This window comes from Gossypium arboreum, chromosome 5 (genome assembly GCF_025698485.1).
Source record: "Gossypium arboreum isolate Shixiya-1 chromosome 5, ASM2569848v2, whole genome shotgun sequence".
In the NCBI taxonomy this organism is placed as follows: Eukaryota; Viridiplantae; Streptophyta; class Magnoliopsida; order Malvales; family Malvaceae; genus Gossypium; species Gossypium arboreum.
The window spans coordinates 20,469,261-20,496,798 of record NC_069074.1 but is presented as its reverse complement, the minus strand read 5'-3'; the positions used below and the strand labels follow the sequence as shown (position 1 = coordinate 20,496,798).

The 27,538-nt window shown below is 34.1% G+C and overlaps 2 protein-coding genes across 2 annotated transcripts; both read right to left on the bottom strand.

Moving 5' to 3' along the window:
- Nucleotides 1–313: 313 nt before the first annotated feature.
- LOC108465272 (putative clathrin assembly protein At4g40080) lies at nucleotides 314–1,282 on the bottom strand. Its single transcript, XM_017765592.2, has one exon. It carries the CDS (start codon nucleotides 1,280–1,282, stop codon nucleotides 314–316), a length of 969 nt encoding a protein of 322 aa, XP_017621081.1.
- A 1,230-nt stretch (nucleotides 1,283–2,512) lies between these two features.
- LOC108465273 (2-oxoglutarate-dependent dioxygenase 19-like) lies at nucleotides 2,513–4,278 on the bottom strand. Its single transcript, XM_017765593.2, has 4 exons — nucleotides 3,995–4,278; nucleotides 3,656–3,891; nucleotides 3,233–3,566; nucleotides 2,513–3,134 (listed from the first exon to the last, which is right to left on the bottom strand). Exons 1-4 carry the CDS (start codon nucleotides 4,214–4,216, stop codon nucleotides 2,886–2,888), a joined length of 1,041 nt encoding a protein of 346 aa, XP_017621082.1. The 5' UTR covers nucleotides 4,217–4,278; the 3' UTR covers nucleotides 2,513–2,885.
- Nucleotides 4,279–27,538: the final 23,260 nt, after the last annotated feature.

Here is a 27,538-nt window from a genome sequence, read left to right as displayed (position 1 = left end):
CTTTATTACATACTCTCTAAAAGTTAATAACTCACTATAAAATATAACCCATTTTAAATAAAACTCCGGTCATATAATTAAAAATAAAATAAAATAAACAACCCTCACATAACATTATTATTTTCAAGTCAGAAAAAATAATAAATGCCACACATGTACCCAAAAAAGAGAGAACCACGAAATGTATATGTCCTTGAAAGAACATCATTGTAATTTTTCCGAAAATAAGAGGGGTTATAGGAACCGGTCAAATAGACCCCAGCCAACCACCACTCAGTTCCACACCATATGCCAACCGGTTAACTAAACCTAGTCAACTCGCTCGACTCGTTCGTTGTAGTAATCTAACCACTAACGTCCTTTTACCGTCATTTCCTCTATCTTTCATCACTGCCACAAGCTTTGCCTTTGTTTCCTTCACTAAATCCCACAACTCATCGTTCCTGTTTCTGTTTCTAAACAACAAAGATATTCCCTCCTTGCAATCCTCGAACTTGGTTAACGAATTCAGGAATTGAGTCCACTCGCTAGAACTCAAACTTATCATTCGCGCTTCGAGTTCCGCAACTCGAGTACCGATTTCACGCTGGACCAATCTGTAATCTTCGCCGATAGATCTTACAATCTCGTACACCAAACTTTTTCGTTGAAGATGAAGGGAATCGGGAAGGTCACCTACCTGGCATGCGAACTCAACGAGAGCATCGATATCATTTAGTAAATCCGAGTTCAACGAACTCGAGATATTGTCTTTTTCCTTACCGATAACATTCTTGGCACGTTTACTGTAAAGGTGACAACCTAAGACCTTGGAAACCACCAAGTTTTGTTCCAAGATGGCTGCGTACCATCGAACCCATTTGGACATTTCCCTTGTTTCTGGATCCAAATCGTCTCGAAACATCAACAACTTGAGGAAATTTCGACCCCCAAAGTACTCGTACATTGAGAGCTGGTCTTTCAAGATGAAGAACCCTTTCCCTATGATGTTATGGATGGTGTAGAGGCATTTTAGTGCAACCAACGCGTCGCTCGTGCTATGCAGTCTATCCATGAGAGCTTGGATACAAGAACATGCCTCGGTTTTTGATTCAAGGCCAAGGGAGATGACGGCTGCAATTCGATGGTTTGATGGTGGGGAGGAGGAGCCGTGGGTGGTGGCGCGTAGGATCACGCAACGAACGGCAGATTTGTGGGGCTTTGATGATAAGACGGTCTTGATCAATGAACCCTTATCTTTCAGGCTACCGCACACTATTCTTAGGTTTTTCCGATACCCCATTGAATTCAAGAAAAAATAACAAGAATGGAAGAGATAAGAGGATAAGATAACAGTTAGCTTTCATGGAAAAGGAGGTTAATTTATTGCAGTTACGAATGAATAAAGTAAAAAAACCAACGGTTCTTTTGTCAACTATCAAGCTTTTCGCTTCTAGAATGAGCTATATTTGGCATTTGGTCGCGGTAATTATCCGTCATATTTCCCGAAAAGAAAAATCTCTCCGTAACTGGATAGACAGGGATCCACGTGTTTCTTGTATCGGCATTCATTAAGTCCAGTCAACTTTTTTCATTTTTGGATAGAAAAGTCCAATCCGCTAATTCTATACTACGTTATAGCTAGTAAACAACAAAATTCTATAATTATATGTGTATAAAAAATTAATATAAATAATAAAGTATAAATGTTTAAAGTTATCAGGCTTGCGTGATATAAAATAGAAAATTATATTTGTTTAAATAATATAATTTATTTTATAAAATAAGAATATTTTTATTATTATCCAATTGACATTTATATTTAATTGTCTCGTCATATAAACTCAATCAGTTAATATACAACAATATTATTTACTACCTAATCGTGATCTAGAAGTAAACGTAAGCTTTAGAGAGCATGGATGATACCCCCAACACTTCACCAGTCCAGTTAGAGGTGCTAATTAAACTCGCTTCACTGAAGCTTACTGGTGCTTATGGGGGAGTTTTGAGGGATGATAACCGTAGAGTGAAGATTCTTTTCTCAGGGCCTTTAGGAATGTTGGAAACTATTGATGCAGAACTTGAAGCTATTAAGGTGGCATTGGAACTTGTCTCGCTTGCTGATTGGAAAGATTATGTGAGGATGTTACTTGAATCAGATTCTCAAACGACGGTATCATTTTGTCATAATCCGGCATCTCGAGTTCGACCTTAGAAACTGAGGGAAGTGTTGGTTGCCATTTCATCTGTTCAGTTCTGTTATATACCAAGAGAGATGAATTGTTGGGCTGATGCTTTGGCCAAGACATGCGTTGACAGAACTTCGATGTTTAAGGTTTGTTGGTGAATTTTGTTTGCTTATGATTTACTTATGTGTTTTGTATCATGTCCCCTTATGGTTATTTGTTCTTATTGCCATAGCGATGCTTGTTTCTGTGTTCTGTATATAGTTATTGATTTTAGGGCATAATTAAAAATAATCATGATTTCTTTTTGATGATCCTTATCTAACAATTTAGTCACAAAAGCATGGTTCAACAAAATATTATATACCATCTATATAAAGACAATAATTTTTGCAAGTGATACAGCAGGATAATTATTTTTTGAACCAATCATTTAGGTACAATTACCATGGTTGACTCGAGCAACATAGCACCAATTAACTTTTTCCTTTTTTTTATGAATTAAAATAAGGCACACGTGATGTTGACGAAATGATGAACACGGTGACTAGAACGAGATCATATTGAAAGGCGGAGGCGATCCAAGCTGGATTTTCCACTGAGACTTTTACTCGGTTGTAGCTCCACACCAATTAACTTTTTCCTTTTTCTATGATTTAAAATAAGGCACACGTTATATTAAGTGACGAAATGATGAACACAGTGACTAGAACGAGATCACATCGAAAAGCGGAGGCGATCCAAGCAGGATTTTCCACTGAGACTTTTACTCTGTTGTAGCTCCAAGTAGTTCCTATACGTGATACCTAGATATGCTTGGCCGGCGTCGTCCGCCACCAGCTCCTTTGCTGGGCTTACGGGGGTGTCAAGCGGTGGGCCATGTGCAGTTCCAATGGATATCCTCGTGGATTTGTTGTTCACCACAGCTCTGTGCACCACGCTTTTATACTTGCCGTTAGTCAGTATCTGAAATCAACATTGCAAAAGGGTAGGGATCCATTTTTCAATCAATAACGTCTTAATCAACTATCAAAAACCTTACAAGAAAGGAAACCCATAAGTACCTCCATGTGATCGCCTGTGTTGACGAGGAAGGAGTTGGGAAGGGGATTGATAAGAACCCATTTTCCTTTGTGCATCACTTGAAGGCCTTGAATCCCATTTTGCATGAGGATTGTGAGGAGCCCGTGATCCGAGTGCGGGGGTAGACCCATTGCAAGCTCAGGTTGTGGGCAAGGAGGATACATATTCGCAACGAACAGCTGATGAGACTCCGAAGATTCCACTCCCAGTTTCTCATTTATGTACCTTTCTTCCAGTCCCAGGCTTTCAGATATCCCTCTAAGCAGCTCACTTGCCATTTCTCGAGTCTTTTCGCAGTATTCCCGCAGAACCTTGCTGTTAAGCAAAGAAGCAAAAAGAAACATCTCCCGGTTCATGAGTTGGCAAAGATTAAAAAACAAAAAAAGTAATGGAGCATGAAGTACCTGAAGCCATAAGGTTTGGAAGGAGCATTGAAATGGGGATGAACGTGAATCTTGAGATAATCCCTCCAAAGAAGAGTCTTATCCACATTAGCATTGAAACTGGTTCCACACCTTATAGGATCAAACAGCTTCTTCCCTGCATACTGTTTCTTTTCGTCCCCTCTTAAATCGAAGAAACTTTCAGTTTCTCTTACCATTTCGTCTCTCAATGTCTCCGCCACTCCATGATTTATTACCTGCTCAAAACAATAAGATAACACACGCTAAGACCTTTCATCTGTACGTAAGAGAAAACATACATACATACATATACATATGTAATTGAACCGATCAGTTTACCATGAAGAATCCCCAGTCCAAGCATGCATTGCCGAGTTGAGTAATGGTTTTGGATCGTTGATGAGGATCATGAGATGTGAGCAGAGAGAAATCTATGATGGGGACTGTTTCTTCTGGCTCCATGAGCAAACAATGACGATCAGATTCTGTATTACCGAAGATATAGTTGGAAGGAAGTGAAGTGAGGCTTACTGACTCAACTAGTTCTTTTACAGAAAACATTTTTCAGTTTCAGATGAGTTGATATAACTAAAAATCTGAAGGCTAAGATATGTTTGTATTTTGTGAGTGATTTACTTCCCGTTTGGCTTCTTATATAGACCATGAAAAGATGTTGGTAGTGACTACTTGATAAGAATCAAGTAAGAGAAACCTTATCTCGTGGCCACATTTAAGGTAAGTTTAATGAATGAATAACAATATATAATAATTAAATAAATATTAATAAATTTATTTAAACATAATTAAATATTAATAACAACTATTAAAAATAAATATTAATAACTCTCAAATTTAGAATATTAAATTTAAGAGTTTATAGTGTCGGATTTATAATCGAGGCTTCAAAATTTAGCATTTATTTAAAATTAATTAATTTTAAAAAAATTATCAATATTTATTTATAAGTTCTACACTATTTTATATTTTATTTAATGATGGTGTATGACGTTATTATTCATCAATAGCGAATAAAATTTGTACTAGAGTACATTAAATATTCTACATTATTTTTATTCGAGATAATATAGTGACACATATTTTAGTTTCTATTTTTGAATATGTTAAATATAGATATTATTTTGTCAATAATTATAGATATTATTATATTAACTTGATATGTTTATTTTTACATTTCTAAAAGTAAAAACATTAGCCAATAAATAATTCGGTGACAAAGAATTTGTATTATTATCTAGTGTCTAATTGAGACTAAATCAATCAAGAAAATTACTTAAATAATTTTACGTATTTTCAAAAAAATATTTTATTATGAGAATATTTTTATTTTTTCTTATTTGTAAAAAAGATAAAAAATTTCAAGTGTAAATAATATTTTTAAATATAAATTAATACATGATTATAAAACGAAAAATAACACAAATATGATACTGAATGTATAAAATTTTATGATAAAAAATAAAAAAATAATAAAACTATAAAATAAATAACATGAATTATTTACGAATTACCTGAAAAAGTAATTTAAAGGTAATAATTAGTTGTCTAATGATCAACCTCCTCAAATTATAATCGATCAATCTCAAACAAAAGAATAACATTTAATTTTAAGAATTAAGTTTAATGTTGTACAAAATTTTGTCTTTAATTTTAAGAATCAAGTGTAACATTTAATTTATGTTGTTAGTTAAAAAAAGTAAATAATCTCACATTGTCTAGAAACAAACTACAAATGGATTATGAGTCTATATAGATCCATATCCCATATTTCTTAAGAAAATAAGAGAAATGAAACTTGAGATTTATGTAAAGACTTGTTTTATAAATTTTATTTTTACAAGAGATGACACCAAAAAATTAAAGAAAAGATATCGGGGTAGTAAGCATTTCCAATTGGAAGTATTTTATTGTCAAAAGTATTTTCCTGTCATTACACTAAAAATGCTTTTAGTTTAAAGACATTTTCTTACAAATTTATTGAAAACACTTTCAGTTGGAAATGTTTCGTTATTTCAATTTAATCTTAAAATTTTAAAAAAATAACTTAATCTAATATTAAAAAAACCGTGATTTTAAAAATTTACTCCATCTCTTAAATATAGAATGATAGAACAGGTTACTAAATTTTAGTGTAAAAATTTATTGCATTTTACAGAATTCGTATTGTAATGATATTTTCAAGGCGGTAATAGATTGATAGTAATTTGGGATAGATAATTTTTTCCACAAATTAATAGTTTTCTGGTAGAACTGAAACAATTGGCTCACCTCGACTTATTGATGGGATGCTCTAATGTGCTACGAAATTCCGCATTAAGCAATTGGACTGCCTTGCTTTTCATAGATAAAGTACTAAATTTGATTAAATAAAGGCAAACGATTCAAAGGCTAATGATGATATGACTACCATATATTATAATCCAACTTTGGTTGTGGTTTATCTTGGCATATTATTATTATTATTATTTTGTGGAGAATTCTTAATATTAGGTGGAGAACACAAATGAAGTGAAATATATATAAGAAAAATGAAAAGAAAGACTGAACCAAATCTCATAAAATTGATTGTAGCGCAACGTGTAGGGTTGGAAGAGGCTTAATGCATCAATCTGTATTTAAAGTATATTGTATTTCTTGCTTAGTTTTTCTTTTTTCAGATTAGAATATAAAATATAAATCCTTAAACGGTTCAATCTTTTTACCTTTTTGAAAAAAAAAAACTTGCGGCTAATAAAATCTTACCAAGTTAAAAAAAATTTTCCATCTCATTAACCTACGTGAAATTATCGTGTAAATACGTTGAATTTGAATAAAAAAATTAATTTCTTTTTCATTAAATAAAAACCAATAAATTAAATTAAATTCCCATAACAATTCCAAAAAATGGTTTCTCAATTTCTCATTTCTTTTCTCACAATTTCTTCATCTTCTTTAAAGTTAAGGTTTTGCCCGCCGGAAAGAATCATCTATGGAAAGAATCATCCATTTGCTTTCATCTCTTGGTCCACTTATTTGAAGTAAGATTTAGTACTAAAGGTTGTCCAATGTCCACCAGAACTTTGAAATAGCACACAGGTTCCATGGGTAGCGTATGATATTGTAGATAGAAGTCGCCTATGAAATAATTTATTTTTCAATAGTATCGAAAATAATAATTTTGGAATCATAAATTCAACGAGTAAGTTCGTATAAATTAATATTTAAATTACACGAGTCACTAATAATATTATATTAAATTTTGATTTGATGAATTTTAACTAATATTAAATTAATGGTTAGTATGAGTGGTTGTTCCGAAAGTCAAGTGATTTCAAAAAATGAGGTATTGGGACCCCGTTTCTGTAAACCGAGCTCGTGAATATTTTTATTAAATATTTACAGAGCTGTGTTATAGGTGAATTGAAGTTTGGTCCAGTAATTTTGACAATTGGTTGCTTAATTAAGGTAAAAGAATTAAATTGTAAAAGAGGTAAAAATTAATCGCTCTAGATTTAAAATAGTAAAGGGACCAAAATGGCGATTAGACCATGATAAAAAATTTCAAGACGTGGATATGATTAATCCACTAGCTATTAGGCTATTTGCTCATTTAGTCCTAATTAGTTTAGGGTTAAAATTGAAATAAAATTTAATTAACTAATAATTTAAAATAATTGAAGGACCAATTGTGCAATTAAACCCTCATTAGATAATTAAACCATATACTTATATTATGGACATGATTTAGTAATTTTATAAGTTGTAATAAAAGGGTAATTTAGTAAATAGTTAAAATCAAAGAAATTAAATGATAATATGAACATTTTCTTTTCTTCTTCGAGGAAGAAAACCCGAATAGCCCTTGTTAGGGTTGGGAAAGCTTTGGTCAAGCTTTAATCTCCTTTTGGTAAGTGAAATTTCTCCCGTTTTTAGTAATTTTTATGTTTTTGAGCTTGTATTAGCTTAATCTAGCTAACTCGAAGACCAATTCGTAAAACTATCAAATGTTATAAATTTTTCCGTTGGAGATTTGAGTTTTTTCTTGAATGTTTGTGGACGATTATTAAGTTTTGGTGTTAGATTGCAATATTTTGTAAAGTAATTTTTGATGATTTTAACGTTAAAGAACTAAATTGTTAAAGATAATTAATTACAAGGATTTGTTGTGAAATAAAAGCAAATAGGAGCTGTAGAGAGGCCCTAAGAGATTCGGTCAAGGTGGGTTTAAAATAAAAATGGTTAATTTGTATGTTTAGGGCCTAGGGACTAAATTTAATAAAAGTGAAATGTTGAGGGTAAATTTGTAAATTTTCAAAAAGAACTTAATTGCATGAGATTATTTAATTTTTCTGCTGATATAGTTAATTTAATGAAATTATTATTTTAGATCAAGAACGTTTTGGGAGTGGCAAAAAAGAGAAAATAGTAGAATAGTTTCTGTACTTTCGTTGTCACAGCAAATTAGTCTTGTAAGTTCACTCGGTTTAAATCTAATACTTTTAATTGCATTTTTGGATGAAATAATTTGTTGCGACTTGGATATTATGTTATGTATACATATGAAATTTGGATGAGAAATCATTATAGCAGTTAATATTGTTGAAATCTCTTGAGTTGATAAACGTAGGATAGAGTACGATTGGCATGCCAATAGACTATTTTGTATGTGGCACGAGATTGATATGAAATGTAATAATGACTCCGTATATCTTTTGTTTACTGAAAATACTGAAGTCTTGCATTTGTCGCGAACTATCGTGTCATATTTCAATGTTTTTCTGGTGTGTTACCGGGGGCAGACGTTAGCCTACGGGCTAGGCACTTGACGCCAAGGTGTGTTATCAGTTGGATTAGCTCGTATGAGCATTTGGCTTGTTCTCGGGTGGTTAACCGTGTACTCTTATCCGTGTATCGTTCATTAGGCGTTGATTATTAATTCATTTTAATGCTTGAGTATTTTTTACTTGTTGTTAACTGTGATTGATAGGAATTTTGTTATTAGTCTTGTGATTAGAACTCTATTCATTAATCTATTATTTGAATTATTGTGTTTAAATTCGGTAAGTTATATCGTTTTATCGACGAACTTACTAAGCTTTACGTAAGTTTACTCATATTCTTATTTTCTTTATAGACTACGTTTTGTGAAACCAAGAGATTGAGTCAACTCAAAAAATCATACTATTCGAAAACTTACACCCAATTAAACCCTTGTAAATCAATCCTTTAATTAACATTCATAAAAACATTTTTAACCACCAAAATATATTTTATCACTTATTTTTCATGGGTATCCCAATTTCTATTGTTAGTTTAATGTTGAGACTTGTCTCCGTCCATTCTTTTATGTTTTTTCTCGGCATTCCCGTTGTCTTTTTTACACTATTTTTTTGTCTTTTTGCCAAAGTTTTGGGCACAATATAAATGTTTACAAATTAACCGTCCTCATTTTTAAACGCGGGAATTCAGCCTAAGAGTCTTCAACAGCAAAATGGACCCACAAATTGCTTGCATAAAGTACTAACAATTTGGTCAATGGACCCATATTTAGAGTTTCCTTTTTCTAAATGGACTTGTCTGTGACTACAACCTCATTCCTTTATTGTTCCACACATATCACGCGTTTCACGCATATTTCAATTACTCAGAAGTTCTAATCATACTCAACTATATTCCAGCAGGTGCGAAATTAGAAAAATATTTTGGGTTAAATTTAAATTATAATTTTATAATAAGAAAAATATAAATATTTATAGGCTATATTTTTATATTTTTAAAAATTAAATCAAATTTTTATATTTTTAGGAAAGTCAATATATAATTTTACATTTATTAATTTAATAAAAGAAATTAAAAACAAGTTCATTCATTTAAATAAATGAACACAATGTTTGTGATTGAAATAAATAATTTATATGTAATAATTAATTTAAGAAAGTAATCCTCTAATGATGACAATATATGTAACTGAGATTTCATTTTAATTATTATTATTTAAAATTTGGTTTTAATTTATAATTAAATAATAATTTCTGTTATTGTTATCTTCACTTACATAATTTTAACTAATAATAAAACTAATTATTGTAAATTTATAAATAATATATACCTTTGAAATAATATTGTTTCAAATATTTATTAGTTTTATAAAATTAAAAGATGTTTTAAATTCTTAAAATTTTATCAATTTTATAGAACCTATTTATAGCAAAGTGTGTAACGTCATGAGTTAATAAATTAAGTCTCCATATCTCCTGAAATCTAAGACCTTCTAATATATGATACTAGTTTGTATACTGTACAATGCACGATTTTGATTATGATATTTGTAAAATAAATCTTCCTTATTTGTGTGCAAACTCTTTCAAAATGATGTAAAAATTTTATTATTTCAAAATGTTTGATTTAGTGAGATTTAATTAACCACCGACATAAATAATTATATTAAAATATAGGTAAAAATTTACAAATTAAAAGGAACATTTTAAAATATTTTATCTCATTTTTAGAATTTAATAAAATATATACCCGTTAAATATGATACGAAACAGTATTTGCAAGTTTAATATTTTTAAGGGAGTAATTAATATTGAGTTTATTTAAATAAAAATTGGTGGTATATTTCAAAACTGGTTTCTAAATATATGTTTTATGAATATTGACTTTGATCTGATGATTTTATGTGAAATATGACATTAAATTTTATTTTTTAAATTTTAAAATATGACAAGAAAAAGCCCTTGTTTTTTAAACATAATTCTTTTGTTACATCATTACTAAATGATTTTTTTTTAGATTTTAAAATATTAGATCAATAGATTTAATATAAAAATAACAAGTGGAGTTAAATTTTAAATTTAAAATGATTATTGTCATTTTTCGTGAAAAACTTTTACTAAATCCGTCAAAATCATCATAGATTAGGGGCGAAACCAAGAGCAGGTAGCGGCCACGACTCTCCTAAATTAAAAAAATTTTCATTTAAGTCATTTGTTTTAAAATTTTAAATTAGTAAAGATAAAATTATATTTTAGCCCTAAAAATAATAAAAATTAATTTAATCTTTTAAAAATTATAAAATAAAAACTATTAAAATATTATAATTATATTTTTATTATAATATATATTATAATTTAATTTCGATTCTCCTTTAAAAAATTTAACTTTCTCCCTGTAATATGTCACATCAACCTAAGCCTCAAAAAAATCATAAACAAATAGGTGTGCTTTACAATATATATATATATGTGTGTAATAATTGGTACTTTTGCTTTCAAAAAGAAAAATAATAATCTGTACTTGATTTCGACTTCACAGCTGATTATTTTGGCGGTGGAGAATTTGGTAACATAGTTTTCCACGAGTGCCACGTTTATAAACAAGTTACAACAAAGAGATCAGGAAAATATGAATGAAATTTATTAGGAGGGTCCATTTTTATGTTGGATATACCACGTCTTGTCCCCATCTAAAACCAGCTTTGTACCTTTGATTTAATTTTGAAAGACAATGACATTTTCTTGGATAATCTTGAAATGATTTAAAATTTTGAATCAATTAAATTTAAATTATTATCAAATTTTGAATTTAATTGATCTCGAGTTCTATCACATCTTTTAAAATGTACAATGATTAATTATTTAAGTTTTTTTTTTTGACGACTTCAAGTGAAATTTTAGAGGCTCAGTTTAGTTTACAACTATTCTTTTTGGTAATAGAAGCACTTATCAGAAAATATTAGCTAGCATTAACAACATTCATAATACCCGTGGTATCATTAAGAAAAATTCTCTATAGATGTGCTAGAGGACTTCCAAATTGTTCCATCCACAAGGGTTGACCATAAGCCAACTTCATCATGCCGTTCGCAAGCTGATTCGCCATTCGATACACATGTTTAAAGGATACTTCTCAAGGCCGATCACACATCGAGACCATATCTCATACTAATCACAATCTGTTGGAGAGGACAGCTGCACAAAGAGAAAGAAACTCAAAACAACCTTTAAAAAATAAGAGATGGTAAAAAAGGTTTCTACGAGTAATCTTATCAAACAGTTTATGGACACAAATCAGTTATAGTATATGTAACGCCCCTTACCCGAGACCGTTGCCGGAGTCGAGCACAAGGCACTACTAAACTTATTTGAGCACTTAACCAAATTTAGATAATTTATATAATACTTTTCGGACAAGCTGTCCAACTGTGTCATAGTTGCTAAATAATTCATATCTCGAGTTATAAAACTCGAAATCCAAATCCGTAAATTTTCTCTGAATTTATACTCATATATCTACTTACCAATTTTTTCTAGAATTTTGGTCAAGCCAATTAGTACAGTTTATTATTTAAAATCTCCCTGTTTCAGGGTTTGACTACTCTGACCTTTGTGTATTACGAATCAGATATCTCTCTGTACAGAGCTTCAATGACTATGCCGTTTGTCTCTAATAAAACTAGACTCAACAAGGAATCTGTACATATAAAGTATGACTTTTAATTATCTTTGTAAAATTTATGGTGAATTTCCAAAGTCAGAACAGGGGATCCAGAAATCGCTCTGGCCCTGTTTCACAAAAATTTAAACATCTCATAAAATATAGCTCATATACCTGTTTTGCTTCTTCCATATGAAAATAGACTCATCAAGATTCGATTCCATAATTTATTCATTATTTAATTCCATTTCTACTATTTTTAGTGATTTTTCAAAGTCAAACTACTGCTACTTACCGAAAACTGTTTTAGTACAAATATTGTTAACTAGTTTATAACATCTTTACTTCAATTCATTCAAACTCTATACATGCCATATAAATCTTTAAACATAAAACAAAAACTACCGGAATTGATCTGAATAGTGTGCCCTGTTGTGTTGATCCGATCTACCCACTTCACTTCAAGTCAATCTACATAAAAATATTAAACACACACAAGTAAGCTTATTGAAGCTTAGTAAGCTCATAGGCATATAAACACAAATCATATCAAATATCGTACACAATCATATATCTATTAGTTTAACTATTTCATCCTCCAAATCACAATTTCATTAATAACTCATTGGAATAATTTCCATATGGCAACTCACAATTTAACTCCCTTAGGCCCATTTCTCATTTACTTCATTGTCAAATTAGGGAACAATAAGGAATTGAATGCTTCATTATCACATTGCCATAGTAAACCATGGACTTTCACATTGATACGCATCACACACGAAGCCATAGCCTTGCCATGGTCTTACACGGTTCACATATCATACCGAAGCCATATCCTGCATATGGTCTTATACGGAATCACATTATCACATTATACCGATGCCATAGCCCAGCTATGGTCTTATACGGAGTCACATTATCACATTGCACCGATGCCATAGCCCAGCTATGGTCTTAAACGGGCACACTTGTCACATATGTTTCATCAACTCATCGTGGTCACGTAATAGAAGCACTCAAATCCATTGTTCCTACTAATTTGTACTTTTAGTTACACATTATTCATTAGTTAATGCAAATTGATAGTATTCATCAACAATAAAATACTTTAACAATCATAATATTTTCATATCAAAACATTGAACTTTGCCATATGAACTTACTGGACTAATTTGTAAAAGTCGAGAAATTGTGGACTATTCTTGAATTTTCTCCTTTCCACGATTCATTGCGTTTTCTTGATCTATAATTATAAAATCATTCCTTGATTAGCATCCATTTCAATTCTATTTCACTTCACAATTTATGCTGTTCAAATTTCGAAATTGCACTTTTACCCCAAAATTTACAATTTTCACAATTTAGTCCTTCTCAATTCACCCATCAATTGAACTAATTATTCTCAATTAACACTTTATTTTATCATTATAAACTATTTCAAAACCTTTTATATTCTTAATTTCAACAGAAACCTTCAATTCACAACTTTTTCACAATTAGGTCCTAAATATCATTTCCTATCAAAATCACTTAATAAAACCACCTTAATATAAAATTAGAACTTAAATTTCATAATAATTCATCATAAAATTCCCTTATCCATCCAGGGTAACTTCCAATTTCACCCATAAAATCAAAAACTAATGAATTCTACAAGTGGACCTAATTGTAAAAGTCATAAAAACATAAAATTATCAAGAAAAGTAAGAATTAAACTCACATGATGTAAAATATGAAAACCAGCTTTCTCCAGACCTTCTATGGCGTTTTAGCTGAGAAAATATGAAGAAATGTCTAGATTTTTCAATTACATCATTATTTAACTATTAACTTTTATGCTATTTCCAATTTTGCCCATTGTTCACATTGTTTTCTTGCTTATTTCATACCCAAACCGTCCAGCCATTAACCTTTGGGTCTAATTGCTCTTTAAATCCATCTTTTAAATACTTAAGCTATTTACTCACAATTTAACAAATTTTGCGCTATTTTCAATTTAGTCCTTTTTAATTAATTAGCCATCCAAACGTTAAAATTTTCTAACAAAACTTTAATACTAACTCAATTACACTCCATAAATATTTATAAAAATATTTATAGCTCGATTTTCAACTTTGAGGTCTCGATACCTCATTTTTGACCCGTTTGACCTAATAAATTCTTTTAATTCACTAATTTCACCATTTCACAAATTCTTCTAAATTCTTACTTGACTCATAAATATTAAATTACTATCTTGTTCAATCTTATTTGTCGAATTTAGTAATCTCAAATCACCATTTCCGACACCACTGAAAATTAGGCCGTTACAGTATATTTGGGAAAAACTGATGCATCTTATTCAACTAAAGATCAGCCTCTTATATAGGCTTTACACAGCAGCAAATCTTAATAGAAAAATTTAGCACTAAATTATATCTCAACAAAAAATAGAAAAATAAGGAAAATAATAAATTGATGCACAACCCAACTAAATCTAAATTTAGAAAAAACAACTAACTTTGAATCATTCTCCAGCACTCCCCCTTGATTCAAACTTGCACACACCAAGTAAGGTTCTAAAATAATAAAACTTCTCTTTAGACAATGACTTGGTCAGCACATCTGCCAACTGATCTTGAGTGCTGCAATATTCCAATGTTATCTCCTCATTTGCAACCAGATCGCGTATAAAATGATAGCGAATGTCTACATGTTTCGTTCTACCATGGAATGTTGGATTTTTTGTCATGGTAATAGTTTCTTTGTTGTCACAAAATATTTCCATTGCTCTCTTTTGCTCATGTTAGAGATCTGCTAACACTCTTCTTAGCCAAATGGCTTGACAAGCTGTTGAGGTTGCTGCTATATACTCAGCTTCTGAAGTTGACAGTGCTGCTGTAGCTTGTTTTTTTTGAACTCCAAGTGATCACTCCCGAACCTAGAGTGAAAACATTTGCTGAAATACTTCGTCTATCATCCAACTAACTTGCCCAATCACTGTCTATGAACCCACACCATTTGAAATTTGAAGTTTTGGAGTACCAAACACCATACTCTAAAGTTCCTGCAATAAAACGCAAAACTCTTTTTCAGCTCCATAATAAACTGTCGAAGGTTGTTGTATAAACTGAGAACTAACACTAACAGGGAATGCAATATTGGGCCTGGTGTGCGTCAAGTAGATTAAACCACCTACCAGACTTCTGAACCTTTTTGCATCTGCCATTTCTCATTTATCTTCTTGCTGCAATTTCTCATTGATATTCATGGGTGTAGTTGCAGACTTGCAATTAAACATGCCAAACTTACTAAGAAGGTCCTTGGCATATTTTCTTTGTGAGATAAAAATACCATCTTCAGCATGATAAACTTCAAGATTAAGGAAATAATGCAGTAGACCCATATCCGACATCTCAAATTCATTAATCATTTGATATTTAAACTCATCCACAAGAAAGGTAGAAGGACTAGTATAAATGATATCATCAATATAAAGACAGACAATGATGAAATCATTACCTTCCTTTTTCACATACAAGGTGGGCTCGTTCTCACTTCTCACATACCTTTTTTTTTGGAAATACCCATCAATCTTGCTATACTATGCTCGAGAGGCTTGTTTCAATCCGTATAACGCATTTTTCAGCTAGTACACCTTCATTTCATTGCCCTTCTTTATGAAACCTTCCGGCTATGCTACATAAACCTCTTCTTATAGATATCCATTAAGGAATGCTGACTTGACATCAAATTGATAAACAGGCCATTGCAATTGTGCAGCCAATGCTAGAACGAGCCTCACTGTTTCAAATCGAGCTACCAGAGAGAGTTTTTTTGAAATTAACACCATGTTGTTGTGCATAACCTTTCGCCACAAGACAAGCTTTGTGTTTCTGTACGCTTTCATCGGCAGCAAACTTTGTTTTGAACACCCACTTCAAGCCAATTGTACTTTTGTCTTTCGGTAAGTCTACCATTTCCCATGTTCAATTCTTCTCAATAGCTTTTATCTCTTCCTCCATTGCCATTTGCCACTCTTCTTTTTCACCAGCTTCTTGATAATATATAGGATCTAAAACAGCAAGACCAAACTGATAAGATGCATAAGTGTCATCAACATATTTCGGATTCGGCTTTCTGACTCTTGTTGATCTTCTAAGTGGGAGTTTCTCAGCTAAAGTCTCTTCAGGAATTGTAGCTCTTAGTGAGTTAGGAGGTGAACTCGCTGAATTTAAATCTTGTCTTTCATATTGTGAAACCTCAATCGGCATAGAAATTTGCTGATGTACCTGCTTTTTATTCCAATCCCAGCTTGCATTTTCATCAAAAACAACATTCCTGCTAATAATCACCTTGCCACTCAAAGGGTTGTAAAGCCTATATGCTTTGAATTGAGAGCAATAACCAACAAAGATGCATTTTACAGACTTTTCATCAAGCTTGCTTTGATTGTGTGAATCTACCAAAGAATAGGCAATACAACCAAATATTCTCAAATGGCTTACTGAAGGTTTCCTAGCACTCCACGCTTCATAAGGTATTCGGTTAAAAACCACCCTTGTTGGAGACAAATTCAATAAATAAACAGCAACAGCAACACTCTCAGCCCAAAACTTATCTGGCAACCCCTTAGATCTCAACAAACTTCTTGCCATTTCGACAATTGTTCGATTCTTACGTTTAGCCACACCGTTTTGCTGCGGTGTATAAGGTGTTGTCAACTCTCTATGTATGCCCTGCTCCTCACAAAACTGGTTAAATTCATTAGACAAAAATTCTCCTCCTCGATCAATACTCAAAGCCTTGATACTTCTTCCACTTTGCTCTTCAACGAGTGCCTTGAACTTCTTAAAAGTCTCGAATGCTTCTGATTTGGAGTGAAGAAAATACACCCAACTCATACGGCTGCAATCATCTGTAAATAACAAAAAATAGTGACTTTCACCCAAGGATGCTGTCTTCATTGTAACACCTCTCGCCCGCATCCGACGCCAGGACGGGGTTCGAGGTGCTACCTAACTTTTACTAACACTTCTATACTAAATAGGGCCATGAAATCTCAAATAATTAAAATGAATTTATAATCCCATAATCAAAATAGGCCAACACATATGGTCAAAGCCATATCACATACTCTAATATTTAAACTCCTATACATGCCATAGACTCAAAGTACTTGAAATCACTACACCAATAGCGTTAGCTTGACAGTGTGATAATATCTCCGACGAACTCCAACCCGAACAAACCTGGAAACCCTAGAGAACATGGAAAAGAAGGGGGTAAGCTTTCGCTTAGTAAGTTCATATGAAAACAATAAGCAACTCATTAACTTGTTTTATCAATGTTTACAACATATTCTCAAGTTTACGACAAGCTGTCTTCCTGCACAATAGTCACTAAATTATTTATATCTGGAGCTACGAAACTCCGAATTAAGTTCCATAAATTTTCCCTGAAATTAGACTCGTTTATCTTTCTTTCATAAAATTTTCAAAATTTTTGGTCGATCCATTTAGTACAGTTTATTAGTTAAAGTATTCCATGTTTCAGGGTATGACTACTCTGACCCCTGTACACTACGAACCAAATTTCTCCCTGTACAGAATTCCAATGACCATGCCGTTTGTTTCCCGTAAAAATAGACTCAATAAGGAATCTATGCATGTAAGGTATGACTCTTAATAATTTTTTTACAATTTATGGTGAATTTATAAAATCAGAATAAGGGATCTCAAATTCATTCAGACCCTGTTTTACAAGAATTCAAATATCACACAATATAGAATTCTTTTTCTTCCCCTGTTTCTTTCATGTGAAAATAGACTCATTAAGATTTAATCCCATACTTTCTTCTGCCTCTAACTCATTTTCCACTATTTTTATTGTATTTTCAAATTTACACTACTGCAGTAACTCAAATCTGTCAAGGCTAAGTTACTCATTCATGATCATTGTTCACAAAATTAATACAACATCATTTCATCCATCATGGTAAGAACACATATTATGCATCATAGATCATCACATATCAAGGCATTCTCATAGGCTTAGTATACATACTTGCACAACTCGTAACATAACTCAAGTGCATACTCACCAATGACTTACCTCATTGGGACCATCATCAACTCTTTCCTTGGATTACCCGTTGAACACTTGGAATACTAATTGGATACTCGGAAAAGCCTTTGCACATAAGTGCCTCAATTGTAGCTAAAGCTACCTCATATCTCATGACATTTCAATGCTCACTCTCGAGCTAGCCATCTAGACTCATAATTCCTAGAGACATGTCACTCGTATCCTATTCTATTCCAAATGTTCAAACGGGATTTTTCCTCGTCCATTAAGGCTTTGTCTTATCATATTTCTATTAATCACATACACATTAGTATTTGTACAATTCATGTAATGATAACATTTAAATACATGTATAACATGGTATTGTTTACATACGAACTTACCTCAATACCACAAAGGTAAAAAAAAGACGTAATTATCCCTTAATTGATTTCTTTCCGTTCTAGGTCCAAATCTCGATTTTCATCATCTAAAACATCACATTCAACTTATTAAAACAATGTACTGATCAAATTAGTCCATTGACACACTTGGGCTATTTTTACAATTTTGCCCCTATATTTTACCAAAATTGCCAAATTACCCCTAGGCTCATAAAATAATTTTTATCACATTTCTTTACTCCTTGAGTCTAGATGAACAATTTTCATAACTATAGCAACTCATAATTTCAACTATTTCACACATTTACAACTCATTTTACAACTTAGCAATCTAGCCCCTTTTAAGGTGTTTTCATGCAATTTCTTTCACAAAAGTTGTTTATTAGACAACTAGAACTCATAATCTTCCATAAAAACACAACAAACAACACATTTACTCTCATGGAAAAACCCTAGACTCTTTATCATTTTGCACAATAGTCCCCTCTTATGAAAGCTCATGCTTTAGGGGTTACAAAAATGTAAAAATCTTCAAGAAAGACATTAAAATCACTTACTTGCTAAGCCTCAAAGTTGCTGAAAATATGAAGCTTTCAAAACCCATTTCTTGGCTGGAAAAATCGGTGGAAAGAAGATGAAAAAGGGATGATATCATCCTATTTTTATTTTATTACCTATTTGGTCAAAAGTCACCTAATATCCCATAAATTTTGGCTTTTTTTAAAATTTTGTCTCCCCTTGGCCGGCCACACACTTAAAAAGGGTCCAATTGCCCTTTAAAGGCCTCCAATTTTAGTTCTCTAGTCTATTAACACCTTTAGGCACTAAAATACAACTTTTACCTTTTACGTGATTTAGTCTTTTTTCGAAATTGGACTAGAAATCGCTAAAATTAACTTACCAAAATTTACATGCACTTATAAAATTATATTATAACACATAAAATAATACTAAAATAATTTTCTCTGGCCTCGGAATAGTGGTCCCGAAACCACTGTTCCAACTAGGCCCAAAATCGGGCTGTTACATTCATGGGTCCACAAATGTCAGCATGTACAAGCTCAAGACACTCAGACGTCCTTCTCGAGTTTCCTACAGGAAATGGTTTTTTATATTGTTTCCAAAATATACACCATTTACATAAATCTAAAAACTCAATTTTTGGCAGCCCAAACACCATTTCCTTTTGACTCAACAATTTTAGACCCTTTATATTCAAGTGCCCATACCGTAAATGCCACAGCTTAGACTCACTATTCTATTTAACAACAAGATTCTGACTTTCTACATTAGAGACTTCAAAAGGAAAGAGCTTGTTTGGTGCCATCTGAAAATCAACAATAATTTTTCCTGATTTTTTATCTTTAGTCATACAAGACATATCATCAAACATGACAGAATATCCACTACCCATAAGCTGCCCAATGCTCAATAAATTTTGAGATAAAGTAGGAATAAAATAGACATTATAAAGGAGCTTTATGTCACCATGGCCATTGCTTATCGCCAAAGTATCTTTGCCATCAACTTGCATCTGCTTATTATCACCAAGTCTCAGCTTCACCTTGAATGACTCATCCAACTCTTTGAACAAAGATTTTATCCCTGTCATATGATTTGAACAGCCACTGTCCAAAAACCATATGTCTTTTAAAGCTATATCGTCATTTTGATAAGCCATGAGTAGCTTAATCTCTTCGTCACTTTCTGCATAGTTGGCTTGTCTTTCTCTTTTCCAGCAATCCACCTTCACATGCCCATATTTCTTGCAATAATAGCATTGAATATTACTCCTGTATTGCTTCAATTTTTCTGTCATCTGCCTTTGTTCATCATGTCCAGCACCTCTACCTCTGCCTCAACCTCTTCTACCATGATAACTAATAAACCATAATTTATACATATTTTTATCCCATTCTTAGCCCATTTATAAATAGTTTCTCCTTAAATTTGGTGAATTCGATGCTCTTAAACCTTTAATTTCATGTTTTATACTTAGGTGAGCATAGGAGAGTAAAAAGAGCGAGAAACAGGCTGAAAATAAAGAAAATAGACCCACGTGGGAAATCAACACGGCCTGAACTTCCTCACACGAACGTGTCACACGGCCGTGTCCATTTGGCAGGATTGAAGAATGACTTACACGGGTAGACTACATGCCCGTGCCTATTCAACAGCCTTGACCACGGGTTGGAGTAATCGCACACGGTCAAGGAAGGGATAGTCTTATTCGGAAAAGGCCAATTTTTTGGGCTCCTAGGCATTCAAAAGCCAATTTAAACACCTGAGGAGGCACTTAAGGGAGGGATGCAGAGTAGGAAGCAGAGAATTACTCAAGGAAAGCCGATTGATCCATCTTAAAAGCTGGATTCATCATCAAGACTGAAGATCTCCCTTCAAGTTCCTTCAGGGGTTTTGGGTTTTCTTATGTTTTGTTATCTTTATGCTTTTGAGATATTTTCTTTCATAAGTATGAACTAAACCCCCTAAATACCTAAGTGGAATGAAACTTAAGACGAATCTTATTATTATTCTCTGAATTGTATGATAAATATTTGACTTGTTCTTAATTATGTGTTCTTAATTCTTGCTTTATTATTCTAGGATATTGATTCAAGCTAAGCTCTTATTCAGAGGAGGAATAGACCCTGTCTAAGAGTAAAATTGTCAAAATTAAGCGGAGTTGATTGCACGCCTAGAGATAGGATGACAAGATTTTTCCGGATTAGGGTGAAACCTAATAAGGGAATCCATAGATCGAGTTAATGCAATTCTAGGGTGTTAATTAGAAAGAGATTTCAATTATTCAACATTGGGTTAGACGTTATTAGTCTCGAGAGAGATAATAATATAACTTAGGGATTTTTACGGATCAAGCCAAATGAATAAATCGTCTGATTCAGAGTCAATTAACAAGTGAAGTCTAGGTGGATTTTCCTTAGGCATTGTCTTAATCAATCGAATTTTCCAAAAAGTATTTTCCCAAATTTTCTTTCTGTGCATTCTTAGTTTAGTAATTAGTTTAGATAACCAAACATCTTAATTTTTAGGCTAGATCATAAAAAGGAAGTAAATACTAGTACTCGTGGTTCATTTGGGTTCGATAATCCGGTCTTGCCGAATTATTCTACTGTTCGATAGGTACACTTGCCTTAATCGTGATAATAAGTTAGTCTCAAGAATTATTCATCTACAAATCTTTAAAACCTGCCCAAATATCACGTATCAAGTTTTTGGCGCCGTTGCCGGGGAACTAGGATATTAGAAACACTCGATTTTTATTATTTTAGCCATGTTACTTTTATTTCAATTTCAATTTTTATTTTATTTTCTAATTATTCATTTATTTTCTTCTAACAGATTTTTCTAGTTTATGACTAGAAAAAACCCGTCAGGACCACTACTTTTTGACGGTGAGATCAATCGCACAGTTCGCAAAAACTGAAGAAAAATAAGGTAAAGCTCACGATATACAGAGGAAGAGTAAGAGGATGATACTTCAACCACAACCGAAGAGATGGTTGAAAACCAAGAAAATCCACTACCTCCTGCGATCGCTGCTAATCTGAATCCTGCTCCGCGTACTATGTATGATTATGCTAAACTTTCCTTAACAGGAACTGAATCTAGCATAGTTAGGCCTGCTGTTGCTGCAAATACTTTTAAACTAAAACCTAACACCATTCAAATGATCTAACAGTTTGTTTAGTTTGATGGTTTGCAGGACGAGGATCCCAACACTCACTTGGTAAATTTCTTAGAGTTTTGCGACACTTTTAAAATCAATGGTATTTCTGATGATGCCATTCGCCTTCAGTTGTTTCCCTTTTCGTTGAGGAATAAGGTTAAACAGTGGTTGAACTCGTTACCACGAGGGTTAATTACTACTTGAGAACAAATGACCGAAAAGTTTTTATTAAAATATTTTCTGCCGGCTAAAATAGCCAAATTACATAATGATATCTCCTCGTTTGTGCAGATGGATTTAGAAACACTCTACGATGTATGGAAAAGATACAAGGACCTTCTGGGAAGATGCCCTTACCATGGGTTACCACTCTGGCTACAAGTTCAAACATTCCACAATGGCCTGAATCCTTCGACTCGGCAGATGATTGACGCAGCCGCTGGTGGAACTATTAATAATAAAACACCTGAGGCAGCTTACGAATTTATTGAGGAGATGTTACTGAATAACTATCAGTGGAAAGTTATGAGGACAAAGCCAACGAAATCAGCCGGTGTTTTCAACCTCGATGCGGTTACTATGCTATCTAACCAAGTAGAACTCTTAAATAAAAAGATTGACGGTTTGGGTGGTTCTACTCAAATTCATCCAGTGATGAAGTGCGATTCGAATGGAGGAGGAGCGTGCACAGAATATCAACCCTTCAACCCTAGCATCGAGGAGTAACAAGTCCAATATATGGGTAACAATAACTCTAGACCCCAAAATAACCCATATAGTAACACTTATAATGTAGGTTGGAGGAACTTTCCCAATTTCTCATGGGGCGGTTAAGAAAATCAAAGGCCACAACATCTTTCGGGTTTTCAACAACCACCTTACCAACAAAAAAAAAGCCGAACTTTGAGGAGATGTTAACGAAATTCATCTCAGTGTCAGAGACTCGTTTCCAGAATACCGAGACAGCCCTTAAGAATCAACAAGCGTTAATCTAAGGGCTTGAAACTCAGAGAGGCCAACTCGCTAAACTGATTTCTGAACGACCACAAGGTAGCCTGCCTAGTAACACAGAATCTAGCCCAAGGGAACAACTCAATGTGATTACCACTCATAACATGGAAGGGTTAGTTGAGCCTACACCAGAACCGAGGCAAGGCATTGTAGTAAGTCAAGATAAAGGTGAGGTGGACCACAATGACCAAAAATCGATAAGTAAAGGGTACAAACCCCGTGTGCCATACCCAAACGCGACAAAGAAAGATCGCACAGAAGAACAATTCGGTAAATTCCTTAAATTATTAAAAATGTTACATATTAAATTAAAGTTTATTGAAACTCTTTCGCAGATGTCAAATGCAGTCAAATTTTTAAAGGAGTTTTTAACAAATAAACGAAAGTTGGATGAGGCGTCGCATGTGGAGTTGAATGCAGTTTGCTCAACCATATTACAGAATAAACTACCCAACAAATTGAAAGATCCAGGGAGTTTTACGATTCCTTATTTAATTGGTAGTTTAGATGTTCACAATGCATTGGCTGACTTAGGGGCAAGCATTAATGTTATGCCTTATAAAATGTTTAAACAGCCAGGTCTTGAGAAACCTAAACAAACTAGGATGAACATTCAATTGGCTGATAAAACCATTAGATTTTCTAGGGGTATCATTAAAGATGTTTTTGTTAAGATATATAAATTTATATACCCAGTAGACTTTGTTGTTCTAGACATGAAAGAGGATAGTAACGCACCTTTAATTTTAGGACGACCCTTTTTAGCGACTGCTAGAACCATTATTGATGTTGGTACAAGTGAACTCACACTTCGAGTGGGAGACGAAACAATCACCCTTCAAGCTCGTAATTCGAGTAACACATCAAAAATTGAAGGTGGTTGTATAAATCATTCTACTAGTACTGACCATGTGGTGAAACTGTCTATGTAGGAAACAGTTTCGAAAAAAACATATAAGCCATGTTCAAACAACAATAAAGGACCTATCTATGAAGAACGAAGGCTACAAATCGAGGAGCTAGACGAATGGCGGACACAGAAATTGAGAACACTTGGTAAACCGAAACCGAGCCAGGACAAGCTAAATACCTCACCAAATCAACTTAAGGTTGTGACAAAGTACTACTAGATGCAGCAGATCCTCGCATTGCTACTTCTGAACCTAATGAAGAAATTCCTCTTATGGTACTCAATATTTTCTCGTATGGTACAGTCGAGGGAATTTATCCCAAATTCGGAACATTTAAGGTAAACAATACTCATCTTAAACTTTATATTGATAAACTTGATAGCAGGGATGAGGAGTGTAAACTCCTCGTACCACCTTGACCATGCAGAAGAGAGGTAAGTCCAGCTTAAGACTATAAATAAGTGCTTCTTGGGAGGTAACTCAAGCACTAATAGTGATGGTTTATTTAAGTTCTAGTTTTTCACATCTAACCTACTAACTAAGTCTTGAAACACAGGGTTTTCCCATCCACACGGCCAGGCACACGGGTGTGTCGTAGGCCGTGCTCACACCACAAGAGAAGACACGGCCGTGTGCTACGGCCGTGTGAAAACAAGGTAAAATTTTTCCCCAACACGGGATGCGACAAGTCGCCACTACCGTGTGATATGGCCGTGGACGAAACTGCCAAAACAACATGGGTGTGCAATACGCTCGTGTTTTGAAACTGTGGGCTAACCTGTCAATTTAGCACGGGCGTTCGACACACCCGTGCCACCTACCTGTGGTTGACACTATTAAAACGAACACGGGCGTGGACCTATGTACACGGTGTGGGAGAAGCAAACGAAGCAAGACACGACCGTGCAACACGTTCGTGTGCACCCACACACACAAGGAACAAGGGCGTAAGCCGAATGTTAGACGCGCCTAAATTTTAAGATAGCGAAACATACGGGAAAAAATTAGGACACACGGGTGTGCCCCACGACCGTGTGCCCAAAAATCTATATAAACCCTTCACTATTCATCATCTCCCTCCCAAAAATCCCTAACCCTGGCCGCCGCAACTCCCTACGCCCTATCTGCCATGCCCGTGCGCCCCTACAACACTGTTTTCGACAACTCAAGCTTATCCCTTTTGCGTTTGTTTACTCTTTTCTCTCTATTTTTTTTCAAATATTTTGCCTATTTCATGTTTTCTCTGGTCCATTTGACTATTTTAAGTGAACATTCATAGTAGAATAATAATAATACTCATGCTTGTCATTAAAGAATATTGCTATTTTTCATACTACATTCATCCATTTTTCTCGTTTCCATGGATTCTATGCTTACCCACATACACTCATGCATTAGATATTCCTGTAGCATTATTCTCATAGCCCTATTTTAATGACTTGATATATTTGCTTTAGTTGTTTTAGTTTTGTTCTCTTCATTTAGTACGCGAGTCTTATGAAATTTTCCTAGTTAGTTTTGTTTTTCCATGCTATTTTGGGGACGTATTGGTTGAATTTTGACTTTTCAAATACAGGTACAATGTCATCCTCACGTGGTAAGAAAACCGTTGTTCCCCCTCGAAGAAGAGAAAAGGAGTAGCGTCATCCTCGGGTCCTACCATGGAGGTTAGGCATCCGTTCCTCCAGGTTCCCTTGGGACTCCAGGAGGAATTATATTAGATATTACGGGCCTGACCCCTAGGTGTGGGCCACTGCATTGACTGGGCTGCACTTGAACAGATTTATTTAGCTGACACGGTCCGAGCCCTCCTGACGACTGAGCCGTAGGGGCTCTTCTTTGAGATCGTCGAGCCAACGTATCTCGAGTTCACATTAGAACTCTGCTCGACGTTTTATCTTTAGACCATCATGACTAACTTTGACGATCTTAGAATGGTCCAGTTCCGCCTTAGTGGTCTAGTACGCCAGTTGAGCGTACCCGAGTTCGGGATTGCACTAGGACTATACACGGAGGAGTTCATGGACGAAAATAAACTTGAAACCCTCCACCGCCACATCCACTACTCCCCCTCAAATTGCTGGTAGGACCTCGTCCCTACCTCGACCACCTACGATTTTAACCGCTACAAAGCATCGGCTCTCCCTTCATCCTTGAGGTATCTACACGCCATCTTGGCTCACACTCTGACACGAAGACGAGAGAGTACCGGCATCGTCACCACCCACGGCGCCTATTTCTTATAGAGCATGGCGAACGGACACGCCCTCGACCTTGCTTACTTCATCACCCTCGCCATCCGCCATCAGACGGAGCAACATAGGAGAGGGGTCATCTCTATCGGGCCCTATGTGACTCGACTGGCTCGGCACTTCGGGCTCCTTAACACAGCAGCACAATCATCCTCCCCCACTCTCATCGGCCAGATGTCCCTATAGGGCATCTAGAGCATGCTAAGTATGAGGATAATCGAGAAACAATGCAGCACTTACCCTCCTTAGTACCGTCTCATCTAGTCCACCGAGGAGGAGGACCCAGAGGAAATTACTGATGATGTCCCTCTACGTCATGAGAACCCACCGTCTCAGCCACCACCCATCCATCGTCTAGTTCATGTGGCGGCTTCATATTCTGACATCTCTGAGCACCTTACATGATTTAAGCAGTAGTATTTTCAGCGCTTTGATCACATTGATGCGACTCTACATCAGATTTGTCAGCACTTCCACATCTCATCGCCACCACCATCTCGCAAACTATCCAGCGATGACGATGTTTAAAAACTTTTTATTTTTTATTTTTATTTTCACTTTTATCTTTATTTATCTTAATTAAGTATTTTTTACTTCATTTTCCTTTAATTTTAATTTTAGTTTTTATAATTTTTATTGAATAATTTATAGTTTTGGCTATTTCATTACGAGTAATTATACTTCATTGTATTCCCTAAAAAGTTCCTGATTCTATCACACTTATAAAGAGCTCCAAAGCTCATCATCGCATAGGAACTACAAACTCCACTGGGAAAGGTTCTCCACGACTGCCATGTCCTGCTCGATCACGACCATAGCTACCACCAGATATAATATTATTTTGGCACAGGACTTATGGGCTAATGAACCTCTACCAACAACGGAGTATCCTCCTCCACCCTCATCATTGTTTTGGCCGATTATTCTCCATAACTCCAATTCAAGGAGTTCATTCATCATTCAAGAAGTTTCACTTCTCTCCCTATCTTATGATTATATATCTATCTTTTTCAATATATATTAAGTGTGGGGAGTCTTTTATATCATCATTAGAAATCCCTGAATTTTGTCTTATTCTCATGTGAATTACTTATATCACTATTAGAATGAATTTTAATTAATTTATTATTTTT